Source organism: Megalobrama amblycephala, linkage group LG15 (genome assembly GCF_018812025.1).
Source record: "Megalobrama amblycephala isolate DHTTF-2021 linkage group LG15, ASM1881202v1, whole genome shotgun sequence".
Lineage (NCBI taxonomy): Eukaryota > Metazoa > Chordata > Actinopteri > Cypriniformes > Xenocyprididae > Megalobrama > Megalobrama amblycephala.
This window is the reverse complement of record NC_063058.1, coordinates 19,563,759-19,576,796: the sequence shown is the minus strand read 5'-3', so window position 1 is coordinate 19,576,796 and position 13,038 is coordinate 19,563,759. Positions and strand designations below refer to the sequence as shown.

General features: G+C 36.3%; 1 protein-coding gene across 2 annotated transcripts in view; it reads right to left on the bottom strand.

The window, feature by feature from the left end:
- Positions 1-6,863: 6,863 nt before the first annotated feature.
- Positions 6,864-13,038, bottom strand: part of mfge8b (milk fat globule EGF and factor V/VIII domain containing b) — a 30,149-nt gene continuing 23,974 nt past the window's right edge. The window contains exons 8-10 of one of the 2 annotated variants that reach the window (XM_048158431.1): positions 12,583-12,785; positions 11,169-11,324; positions 6,864-8,509 (exon numbers count right to left, since the gene is read on the bottom strand). In XM_048158431.1, the coding sequence (XP_048014388.1) occupies positions 8,366-8,509; positions 11,169-11,324; positions 12,583-12,785 (503 nt within the window). In that variant the 3' untranslated portion in view covers positions 6,864-8,365. The remainder of the gene's footprint in view (positions 8,510-11,168; positions 11,325-12,582; positions 12,786-13,038) is intronic. The other variant, XM_048158432.1, reaches the window with a different exon arrangement.

Sequence of the window (13,038 nt, the reverse complement as noted above, 5' to 3'; positions counted from 1 at the left end):
CTTGTTATTAGTGCTACAGTTGCTGGGAGATCTAAATTGCAAATTTTAAAGAGGAAAGGACTGTTAGGCGGCCTTTGGAGGGACCAGGATGTTGGACTGACAGCATCACTCATTATTGTGACCCCAAAACGTACCACACCGTACCGCCCTTTCTCTTTTCCCGTCACACTTACCGTAGTTCAGCGAATTTTCACGGGCAAAATCCAGTCATTTCATTCCACCTTATTTCTAAAGTACGAACCACCTTGAATGTGTGAGTATTTCGGTGTCTTTGGCTGCTTGATATTGATACTGTCATAATTTTAAAGACGTTTGTAGCGCAAACTTTATTCTTCTACAGGTGTGTCCACATGACTGTTCACACCAGGAGGATAACTATAGCGATAACAATAAAGATATAGTTCTAAAAATCTAAAAGTTCTAAAAGAATCAGAGTCTACACCGCAAGTATAACGATAACGGCACAGAGAAATTATATTGTTGCAATCACTTTCAAAACTATTTTTTCCATTTGAACAATAAAAACGTTGACAGCCAATTTTAAAGGTCCCGTTCTTCGTGATCCCATGTTTCAAACTTTAGTTAGTGTGTAATGTTGTTGTTAGAGTATAAATAAAATCTGTAAAATTTTAAAGCTCAAAGTTCAATGCCAAGCGAAATATTTTATTTAACAGAAGTCGCCTACATCGAACGGCCAGTTTGGACTACATCCCTCTACTTCCTTCTTTACTGACGTCACTAAAACAGTTTTTTGACTAACCTCCGCCCACAGGAATACACAAGAGTTGCGTTTGTAGAGTGTGTTTGTCGCCATGTCGTCGAAACGCTGTTATTTTCATCCCGCAGTCCAATCACCGGGTCTGATTCCGGCTCAAATTGATAGGGTAAAATTAAAGACATGTTTACAATAACACTGAGCGCGTGCATCTCCACGTTATGGTAAGAGGCGTGACTTTCCAGGCAAGGAGCGCTAAGCTGCTGTCGAATCACAACAGGAACCGCTGGCACAATCAGAACTTGTTACGTATTTCTGAAGGAGGGACTTCATAGAACAAGGAAGTCATCAGCCCGTTTTTATGACAGTGGAAACAGCGGTATACAGATAAGTAAATTATGTGAAAAATACTGTGTTTTTTTACACGCGAAACATGAACACATGTTATATTGCACACTATAAACACAATCAAAGCTTCAAAAAACCACGAAAAACGGGACCTTTAAAGAGTTTGAGCATTTAAAGCGGCAGACAACAAAATTGCAGTGTGCTTAGAATAAACAGAACAATTTTGTGCATTGATATGTGACGCTAATATAGTTATCGTTATCGTTCTTGGTGTGAACGGCCCTTTCTTTAGTCAGTGCGAAAAACTCGAGAAACTCTTGATTACCTCTTGGAATGACTGGGGGGACGTTTACATGACACCGTTTTTAACAAAAAAAAAATGTATGCGTTTTGGCCGTTCTTTTACACGACAACGAGTTTTGGGGGCCTGAAATCATGAACTTTTGAGAACGGGTTTCAAAGTGCATGTTTTTAAAACAATACAATTATTGTCTCTGTGTAAACTACAAAAACATGAATTTGTGAAAACGGTGACGTCATGCGAATGCGTATTACGTGTTCAGTCTATAGGGTGCAGTGTTTCTTTACAAACTGACATCGCCAACTACTGGCCTGACATGAATAATACAGTGTTTTTAGTTGTTCTCGTGGATCCATGTGAACAAGGATTGCTTTGACAATGCTGTCGTTTGTATGCGAAAAACGCAATGGAAAAACTTGCCTACATCGTTTTTCGGATTTCGTCCACGAAATTTTGCCGTGCAATGGTAAATGTGACCGTGCCTTTCTAGTTATTTACCTATAGCAACTAATGAATCTGAAGTCTCGCATAGCTTAGAATAAAAAAGTAGTTAAAGCTGCAGTCTGTAAGTTTTGCCTCTTTGTCGCCATCTCTGTTTGAAATCTGCAATTGCAGTTATTTGTGGAATTATCATCTTTATGTGGGTTGTGCATCGGCATGAATCTAATGTTTGCTGTCAGTCACCTCACCTGTGGATACTGTACTTCGGAATCACAGATTGTAGTCTTGTAAGTATGACCAAAATAAGAATTTTCACCGGAAAATGTCATCTGAACAAGTAACAAATTTTTGTTCTGACCAACTGAGAAATAAAAGCATTACAATAAATCACGCTACCATTGATTAAATCTAACGACTGCTTAGCTCATATCACATCAAACCATGAAAAAATATTGTTATACTTTGTTCTCAAATTGGTCATGTTAACAACATCAGCATTGTGTGACTAGTGACTACGTGTATTTGGTGTGTAATAGCGTTACCTGTAGATTTACAGGCTAACGTTAACTTGTCAAACCGTACAATCCGCCGTCAAAATGATAAGTTTTATTATTGCAGCTGCTGTGAGAAAAGTCTATAAATGATCTGTCACCAGCAGGATCCTCACATATAGCCTACTAGCTGGGACTCGTTCTTTATGTAAACAGACGTGACGTAATGACGCAAAGGCAGCATGTTCAAATTTCCCGCGGATACTACCAGTATCACTCGAATTAGAAAACATTATTACAAGCTTACCTTGTGAATCGGGCTAAGGAAAGGAGATAGTTTTGAACACTAGCTGGTTATGTACTTGCTCAAAAATTGATTTTGGAGCATTTTTAACCAAAAAACAGTTACAGACTGCAGCTTTAAGATAAAAAAAAATAGCTCACTTCCACTTTTCAAAATAATTTGCAAAGGAATTCATGCGATTGGGAATGTCACGAGAAGGCTAAAGATTTCCCCAAACATTATTCACATCGTGTGGAAATTCGCCCCTTTTGACCAACAGAAACCCAGCTAACAGGAAAAACACGTTTTCAGAACTTTGGCTAATGTTCTGGCAGGATTCTCTCAAAGTTATAAACAAAAGTTCTTCAACTAACATTAATAGAACATTAGTTCGTAGTTACCTGGTCTTTAATGTTCTCAAAACATTAGCACAAAAACATTATTTATACATTGTTCATGGAACATCTTTTAATGAAACATTTTAGTAATAGATCTTACTTGTTTCAGAATGTACAGAGAACATTCAAAAGTAACATACCCATAATGTTAACAGAATGTTCCATTAACATAAATTAATAGAAATGTTAGCAAAACATTCTTAGAACATATTTTTTATAGCTCAGAGGCGACTTCTGTGTGAGCTGTTCTTCATACATCTCTACACTTAGGAATGGATGATGGACCTTTTTTGCCCATACCTTAACACCCCAAGACGGTGAAAGAGAGGAGCAGATTTACATCGCCTCTCTCACAGATGCTCAGAACATTAGCGACGCATTTGAAGATCCCGTCAATTAGTCCCCACAGCCAAGATGAAAGCCTTCGCCTAAGGCAAGGAACGCAAAGACCCTTTGAATAGCTGTCGGCTTCACACAAGCATGATTTTGGCAGCTATCGTTTGGAAGAACATTGTACTCTAATTGTTTGCCCAAAATGAATAGGTCCAAAATGGCTGGATCTAAATGCTGTTGTTACTACAGCCTGCCAGAGAAAAACTTTATTCATTTCAATGGATTATTGGAAAAACAATACATTTTTTAGGATTTTAAACACTATATCAGACAAATTCTGTTTAAATGTTAATAATTAGATGTGCAATCTCAAGCAATAATTAAACATTTTAATGATTATGCTTTCAGGAGGATAACATGGTTGACAATTTTGCCTTGTGCTTAAGGTTGTGAAACTAAAATGTGCTTCTTAATTATAGAAATATCCACTGTTACACAAATGACCTCTTAAGATCATTAAAATGTATGGTTCAAAAGTTTGGGGTCAGTATGTTTAATGTTTTTGAAAGAAATTATTTTCATAATTTCTTATCACATTTTTTCTTTTGTCAAATCAACTTCAATACTTAATGTGGTTCAGATAACATAATGTTTTGAGTTTCTGTTGATTAAACCAGTCATCTTCATTGTATTAACTAATTTTTTTTTAATTCAGTGAACTCAAAATTTTAAGGCAACCAGGTAACTTTTAAGTTAAACCAACAATTCTTTTTTTTTTTTTTTTACAGTGTATTATGCTCACTAATAGAGGCCGTTCACACAGAACGCGTCTTTGCGTCTAAAAACGAGACGCAGCGCTCAGGAGTGGTTTTAAAAAAAGCGCAGAACGCGAGAGTCTCGAGACGCGCCTTTGAGACGTGATGCAATAACGGCAATAACGAAAATAATAGAAATAGGCAAACTGCAGAATTTACAGATACAAGTTTTGACATGGAAAAAATGAAAATTTTTCCATGCCCCTAGGGGGTCGTTCACACAGAACGCGTTTTTCTATTCCAATGCGCTACTTTCCCATTGTTTTTCTATGTAAACACGCGCTTGACGGACGTGCATGACCGTTACGATCGCGTCTCGCGTCTTTTGCAGCGCCTCACACATGAGCGCCGCGTTTTTAAGACGCCGTGTCAAGTTAAAAGAATTTCAACTTTTACACGCAGCGCCGCTCATCAATGTCAGTTCCAAAACAGTGGACCAATCAGAAGAACTTGGAGGCGGGGCAAGCGTTGCGAGTTGGCATGACAACTGTTTTATATAACGGCAACATGGCGGAGGAGGCGCTCATTACTATCATCCAAACGCTCTATCTCATACCACAAGAAAACAACAAATGGTGCTAATATACACACGATGTGGTGTAAATACTACAAAAAATATATAATTATAACCTTTATCTCCATATCAAAATCCCAGATGGCCAGACAATGATTCATCTTTTATAAATCGTTAAAATATTAATGTCTGTGACGCTGTGAGCACGGAGACTGTTGTGTAGACTGTAAGTATTTAAAATGTTTAACTTTTTTAAATGTTTGATGTTTATTATGGATAAATAGCGCTCATGAACGGCCGTCGATGGCATTCTCTAGTGAAACGAGTCGAGGCTTGGACCCGGAAACGGCGTTCCTTACGTTATGACTTAAAAAGCGGATTGCATCCATAGGGGCCGTTCACACAGAACGCCAATAATAGAAATAATAGAAATAGGCAAACACCAGAATTGACAGATACAAGTTTTGACATGGAAAAAAAGAAAATAAGATAATAATGAGCGCCTCCTCCGCCATGTTGCCGTCAAATAAAACAGTTGTCATGCCAACTTGATACTGTAAACAGAAGCTGGCAACGCTTGCCCCGCCTCCGAGTTCTTCTGATTGGTCCACTGTTTTGGAACTGACATTGATGAGCGGCGCTGCGTGTAAAAGTTGAAATTCTTTTAACTTGACACGGCGTCTTAAAAACGCGGCGCTCATGTGTGAGGCGCTGCAAAAGACGCGAGACGCGAGCGTAACGGTCATGCACGTCCGTCAAGCGCGTGTTTACATAGAAAAACAATGGGAAAGTAGCGCATTGGAATAGAAAAACGCGTTCTGTGTGAACGGCCCCAGACTGTAAAAAAATTGCATCACGTCTCAAAGGCGCGTCTCGAGACTCTCGCGTTCTATGCTGCGCTTTTTTCAAAACCACTCCTAAGCGCTGCGTCTCGCGTTTTTAGACGCAAAGACGCGTTCTGTGTGAACGGCCCCTAAAAGGCTGTATTTATTGTGAAATATTACTACAATATAAAACAACAGTTTATTTTAAATGTATTTGAAAATGTAATTTATTTCTGTGAAAGCAAAGCTGAATTTTCAGCAACATTAGCCTACTTCAGCGTCACATGATCCTTCAGAAATCATTTTAATATGCCAATTTGCTGCTCAAGAAACAGTTGTGCTGTTTAATATTTTGTGGAAACCATGATACATTTTTATCAGGATTATTTAATGAATAGAAAGCCCAAAAGAACACCATCTATTTGAAATATTAATCTTTTTCAACATTTTAAATGTCTATACTGTCACTTCAAATCTTGCTTAATAATTTATTTTCTTTTTTAACATTTGTGGTTTTTTTTGTTGTTGTTGTTGGACACAAATGTCAGGTATTGTGTAGAATCAGTAGCATACACTGAATATCTGTTTAGATTACATTTTGTCTTAAAAAGGTCATTTCTTTGGGATTGCGATCCTTAATAGAGGCCTTGAACAATACATGTACATGCTTCCAAACATCTTTCTTGTTCTTCCGGAATGACTATATGCATGTGAATGAAAGGAATTCAGCCACAGTTTTGTGGGTTATTTTGGCAGTGTCCATCAAACAAGCTTCCAGTGAAACTCTAGTAATACTCGCGTTTACGCTGATGGTTTTGACATTGATGGTGAATTTTAAAAATGTTGACCCAATTTACAACCCCTCATAAACTTGTCAAGCAATGAGGCGGATGAGGCGAGATTTCCTTTGCTGAGATGTTATTAGAAAGCAAAGAATGTTTGCTCCTGACAAAATACCTCATCCAAAATAGCCTTGTTTTTCCAGAAAAGAATCCTTCCTGGCTTTGCCCATCGGGTGCTTCTGTTTTCCTGCCATTCTTTACACTATCACTTGATCCTTCCTGCTTTAAGCCTCTATAGAGTGGTTATTAGTGCGTCCCCAGTCAATCATCAAAACACATAATAATATAATAAAACCCTCAAATCATTTCCTTAAATGATAAAATAACATAAAAAAAAATACATTTATTATTAGGATAACTATATTATTATTTTCTCTATATATCACTGTATTATATTATTACTATTATTAGTAATAAGTTATATAGTTTAATAAAAATATTCTTATTTAATTTATAAAATTTGTTTTGTGGATATTGGAAGGCTTGAGAATGTCGAGGATTTCCAATTAATTAGTGTGGGAAACAAAACAATTCAAAACATGCTTCAAAGGCCATAAGTATCGATTTAGAGTCTTTATTTCTTTCTACAGTTGAAAACATGAAAAAATATTTCAAGATATACTAAGGAAATGCATTTAGTCTAAACATTCTGAACACAATAAGAGTGCTACAGTATGAGGCATAAAAAAAGGACAAAAGAAGTATCATTGAAAGAGCACACTCAATCGAAATAACAAAGTCAATGTGTCTTTACTGCAATGAAAACAACTTTCTGAGAAAAATCAAATGCTAACATCGGTACAGAGTCCAAAAGAAAGAAAAAGAAAACGCATGCAGCCTAAATGCAGAAATCATGCTGGATTATTAGAATATTCTTCAGTGTTTGTTACCTTGAATACCACTTCAATTCTTCTCAGAAAATCTCTCAGAGAAATACTGCCCATATATAAAGCTCCATTAATATTAATTCATATTAATACTCATATCATATTGCACAAGCCCAAAATTGTAAATTTATTCGAGTGGATGGGTTGGGGGTGGGGGGGGGGGTCACAATGCATCATTTTGAAAACATTATGTAGATTGGACGGTCATATCAGAGATTCAGTGCCACCGTAGAAATTATTCTAAATTAGATTTGCACCCATCCCCGCATCTTATTATGTGACCAAGCTAGTGACGGGGTACGTCAAAGCTTATAAAAAACACACATAATTAGAAAAAAAATGAGACCACTTTGGTTTTTAAGAGTACTTTTTTTTTGTACCAAAAATGTGTTTTATTTCAGAATTATGCTGGAATAAAATAAAAAATAAAATTCAGTAGCACAATGCAATTGATTCAACTGCACCTGAGATCCGTGGCAGCTCTGGCCAAGGCATCAAATTTACACCAAAACTGATCAAATAATAATAGATGATTGACTGTCACATTTCATATTTAGGTGAGGTTTAAAAAAAAAAAAATGGATTAGTCTAGTTAAAAAAATGTAAGCAAATATTGTTTCAAAGAAGAAACAAATGATCAAATGGCAACTATCATTATATAATATACAAATTAGCATAGAGCACAACAATATCTTGTGACTTTATCATTTGCTAAATTCAAACTACTTCATAAGATAAGATATAAAACAGCTTGACTGCATTCACAACCAAACTAAAAATAAATAAATTGTGATTTATTTGGTATGTACAGCATTACTTCTTTCCAATTGGCTGTAATTCTTTACTTCAGTAAGTAAGCTATTTCCTAATCTAGGGCAAATAAACATTAATATACATTAGCATTGACTTCATCTTCAAGGGCCACTGCAGTCAGACTCGCGTCAGTACAAAATATTTAATGCTAAACGCTTCACACTGTGGGTTTGAGCTTGGTTTTTTTGCCGGCTGCGTTGACATCAGTCCCCCAGCTGTGCAGGGTCGTGTGGTGATGTTGCCCTCTGTTGCTAAGAGTGAGGCAGTGCAGGTGTGGTTGAGGGAAGAAGGAATGGAGGGAAGTATAAAAGAGGAGAAGGAGAGAGAGAGAGAGAATCAGAGAGAAGGAGAGCAGGAGTTCTACTCATCGCAGCCCAGCAGCTCCATTCGCAGGGTAATGCGTTCATGCCACGCCCACGGCAGGATGCGGACGAATCGTGCGTAGAAGGGGGGGTCGAACACGTTCTTTTTGTGCACGTTGTTGTCACTGTTGCCAGGGAAAATCTGCAGGTGAAGCAGAAGAAAATATAGATGGGGTGAGACAAGGACGTGACTGACGGATAGGGAAAGAAAGCATAATATACACAAGATGTGCGACTAATGTTGTAGTCAGTTGAAAAGATGTGGGGGAAGTTCGGAATCTGTTAAACGAAAATTCTATCATCATCATCATGTTGTTGTTCCAAACCTATATGACTTGCTTTCTTCTGTGGAACGCAAAAGATGATATTTTATATATGAACTTTTTTTAGTCCATCTATGAAAGTCATTGGGGTTCAAAACAACAAATTGGTCCCCATTAACTTTTATTGTTATGGGAGAAAAAAAAAAAAATGTTTATAGGTTTGGAAGGATATTTTATGATTTTTTTTAATGTGATTTTTATAAAAATGCATATAAAAGTGTTTTAAACTTCACAGATCTTACAAGTAGACCAATGTTGAACACATAAACATAACAGTCAGTGTTATTTTAGTATTATTTATAAAGAATTTATTAAAATTTTGAATTAGCTTTTATTTTTATATTTTCAGTTTCCATTTTACATTTTAAGTTCAGTAATTTTGTTATGTGCTTTCGTCATTTTAATTAGTTTAAAAAACATTTCTATTTCATTTCAGTTTTACTTTTAATAATTTTAGCACTTTATTTTTATTTCAGTTAGTTGCCAACATTTCAAATTTTTGTTTAATTTTCAACTACATTTTTCATCTAATATCTTTTTTCAGCTTTGTTTCATGTAACAAAAACAATTTTTAATAGTTTAAGTTAATAAAAGCAAAAGTAAAGTATTAAAAAAAATAGTTTTAGTTAATAACACCAATCTACGGAAGAGGATTAGGGCCAAGCAATAATAAAAAAATAAAACCATCTGGAGATTAAAGTTGTTAAATTTCGAGAAAAAAGTCTAGATAAAATGTTGAGAATAAACTCGTTAAATTTCGAGAAAAAGTCGAGATAAAATGTTGCGAATAAACTCGTTAAATTTCGAGAAAAAAGTCGAGATAAAATGTTGAGAATAAAGTCATTAAATTATGAGAAAAAACTCGTTAAATTTCGAGAAAAAAGTCGAGATAAAATGTTGAGAATAAACTCGTTAAATTACGAGAAAAAACTCGTTAAATTTCGAGAAAAAGGTCGAGATAAAATGTTGAGAATAAAGTCATTAAATTACGAGAAAAAACTCATTAAATTTCGAGAAAAAAGTCGAGATAAAATGTTGAGAATAAACTCGTTAAATTACGAGAAAAAACTCGTTAAATTTAGAGAAAAAAGTCGAGATAAAATGTTGAGAATAAACTCGTTAAATTACGAGAAAAAACTCGTTAAATTTCGAGAAAAAAAGTCTAAATAAAATGTTGAGAATAAACTCGTTAAATTACGAGAAAAAACTCGTTAAATTTCGAGAAAAAAGTTGAGATAAAATGTTGAGAATAAACTTGTTAAATTACAAGAAAAAAACTTGTTAAATTACGAGAACAAATTCGTTAAATTATGAGAATAAAGTCATTAAATTACGAGAAAAAAGTCGTTAAATTACGAATTTGTTCACATAATTTAACAACTTTTTTCTCGTAATGACTTTATTCTCATAATTTAATGACTTTATTCTCAACATTTTATCTCGACTTTTTTCTCGTAATTTAATGACTTTATTCTCATAATTTAACGAATTTGTTCTCGTAATTTAACGCCTTTATTCTCAACATTTTATCTTGACTTTTTTCCCGTAATTTAACAACTTTAATCTCGAGATGGTTTTATTTTTTTATTATTGCTTGGCCCTAATCCTCTTCCGTACTAATCACACCAACTAAATACATGATTTTTTTTTAATTTTTTTTTTTAAATCAACATGAAACAACATTTGCAGTTCATTTGTGTTCTGAGTAGGGTTATCAAAAGTACCAAAGTCGGTACCGAAATTTTTAAAATGTTGTAATACTAGCATTTTGAGCACTGTTCAGCAGATTTTTAAACACCTCTGATTGGCCATTGTGTTCACGTGCTCAACAGATATGTCTGTGATTGGCTACAATGATCAAAGCTTCAAAAACATGTAAATAGACATCAAAGGCCCTGTCCCAAATGGCACTTCTATGCACTTTCGGTCTTGTGGACTTACAATGGCTGCTGTGTGCGCGTGTCCGTTAAGTCCACGAGAACTTAAGCATTCCAGTTGTCAATTTTAAGCTTCAGAAGGGTGATAGGCGCCCTCGATGCGTACTTGTGCTGAGCCCGCACTGGTGGTTTGAAAGCAGGCGTCTCTCAGCGGATCCGTCTATCAGCGGATATATTTAGAGATCCACAGATAGACACCTGCTTTCAGACGTTCCGGTGTGTATCTGTGTAAGCGTCATTCATGTCTATTTACAACATGTTTTAAAGTGTTGACAATCACAGACATATCTGTTGAGCTCGTGAACACAATGGCCAATCAGAGGTGTTTAAGAATCCGCTCAACACTGCTCAAAATGCTAGGGGGAAATGCTGGTATCGACTTGGTACCGAAGTCGGTACTTTTGACAACCCTTGTTCTGAGTGAAACAGAACTTTTAATGTGTGGAAAGGGACTTTTTCCAAAAGGAACTATGTAACTAAGGGTCAATTATGATTTCATGCCGACTTAAATTGAGGCATTAAATCATTTTTAGAAACTAACCTTATCTGTTTTTGTCTTGTCATCTTTGAGTACGGTCCAGTACTTGCCGTCATCACTGTGAGCTACTTTAAAGGCGGACACAAACTGCACATTGCCAAAGTCTTTGGCTCCTTGCGTGATGATTCCTGTGATGCGCTTTGGTCTGAGTAGGTCCACCTTAAAACAGACAGATAAAAACAACTCAGCAAGTGGTCTTACATCAAAAACTGGCATTTAGTTAACATCATTCATGCTATCATTAATCATTAATGGCCTCCTGGTAATTGCGTAATTGTAAGAGGATTGATGTGTGTAAATGATGGCCTCCCAGGACAGTGCTTTCAACGTACAGACTGAAAACTGAGGCAATCCAATTGCGTTCAGCCTGAGAGAGGTTATCCAATGTGTAAATGTGTCAAGATCCCAAAGCAACAATCAAGAATGACTTAATTTCCTATGCAAACATTTGAACCGTACCAGACGGAACAGAAGGGAAAACACTTAAGCTCAACATGGACAGTATCCAGGTAATAATCCCACTTAATAAAATGCACTTTGTTTAACATTGGAGTGATATATAACCTACCATTTGGGGTCAATACGAGTTTTTTTTTTTTTCGAATCGCCTCTTTATAAAATAAATCTAAACCTACAAAATTCTTTACAATGTAACTTAATTCAGCTAAAGACATTTATATTTCCAGTGTTAGGGGTAATGCATTACAAGTAATGTGAGTTGCGTAATCAGATTACTTTTTCCAAGTAACGCATTACTTTTAAATTTACAGGAAAATATCCGAGTTACTTTTTTAAATAAGTAACGCAACATACATTTACTCATCTCACTTGCATGAAAACATTCTGTATTCCTCAAAATGAATAAAAAAAAGTGAAATGCAAACTCAGAATATTAAGAAAACCTGTAATAATTATGTTAAGTAACACAAATATACTTTATGTATTTAATCTCACTTTATTAACCAATGTCTTTGCTGCTGATCTTCGATGATCCAATTCAACCATACCAATAAGCAAAAATGACTTTAGATAAACATCACATTTGTGTTTCTTGTTTTGTTTTTGTTTTTGAAGAGTGCTGAACTTTCTTGTCTGAGCTGCGCCCTCTACTGTGCAGGTGTGAATTTGCATTTCCTTCAGTCTGAGACATATTGATTTCACTTATGGTGTGAAGGGGCCTATACATTTGCAAAAACATAGAATAACTTTTTTGTTATTAAAAAAACAAACAAGCAAGCCCAGCCCAGATGAGAAAAAGTAATGCAAAAGTAACGTAACTCATTACTTTCCATAAAAAGTAACTTTTTTAGGCACAATATTGTAGTGCATTACTTGTAAAAGTAACTTTCCCCAACACTGGATATTACACATGGATATTTGACATTTTTCTGTCCCTTTACAGCCTTACAAGTCTCACCTGCAACCACTCTGAGCGGTCATTGGTGGCTGCTGTCCAGGCGTTGGTCTTGCCCTGCTTGTCCAGACGAGCGTAATGTGGGTGCCAGGTGAACGCCTCAATCCCCCAGGTGCGGAAAGAGCTGGAAGCCGTCAGCTGGCTGTCATCGATCAGCCGTGACTTGATACCTAGCGGCTCGGAGCAACCTGTCGTGTTCAAATACACTGTGAAGTGAGACAACAGAAAGAGGGAGGGGACAAGAAGTGGCAGAGAGATGGATGGGAAGCGTGTCAGCACAAGCAGCACAAACCACATCAGCTCAGAGTGAATCGAGAGCAAGTTTCATGCAGGTGAGTAGCAAGATGCTGTGTGCGATGGGGTGTGTGTGCGAAGCACATGCGGGCGAGAGCCGGCAGTTTGTGAAGCATGCATGCTGCTGTGATGGACAGCCTGAGAAACACAGATGGAACAGTGAAC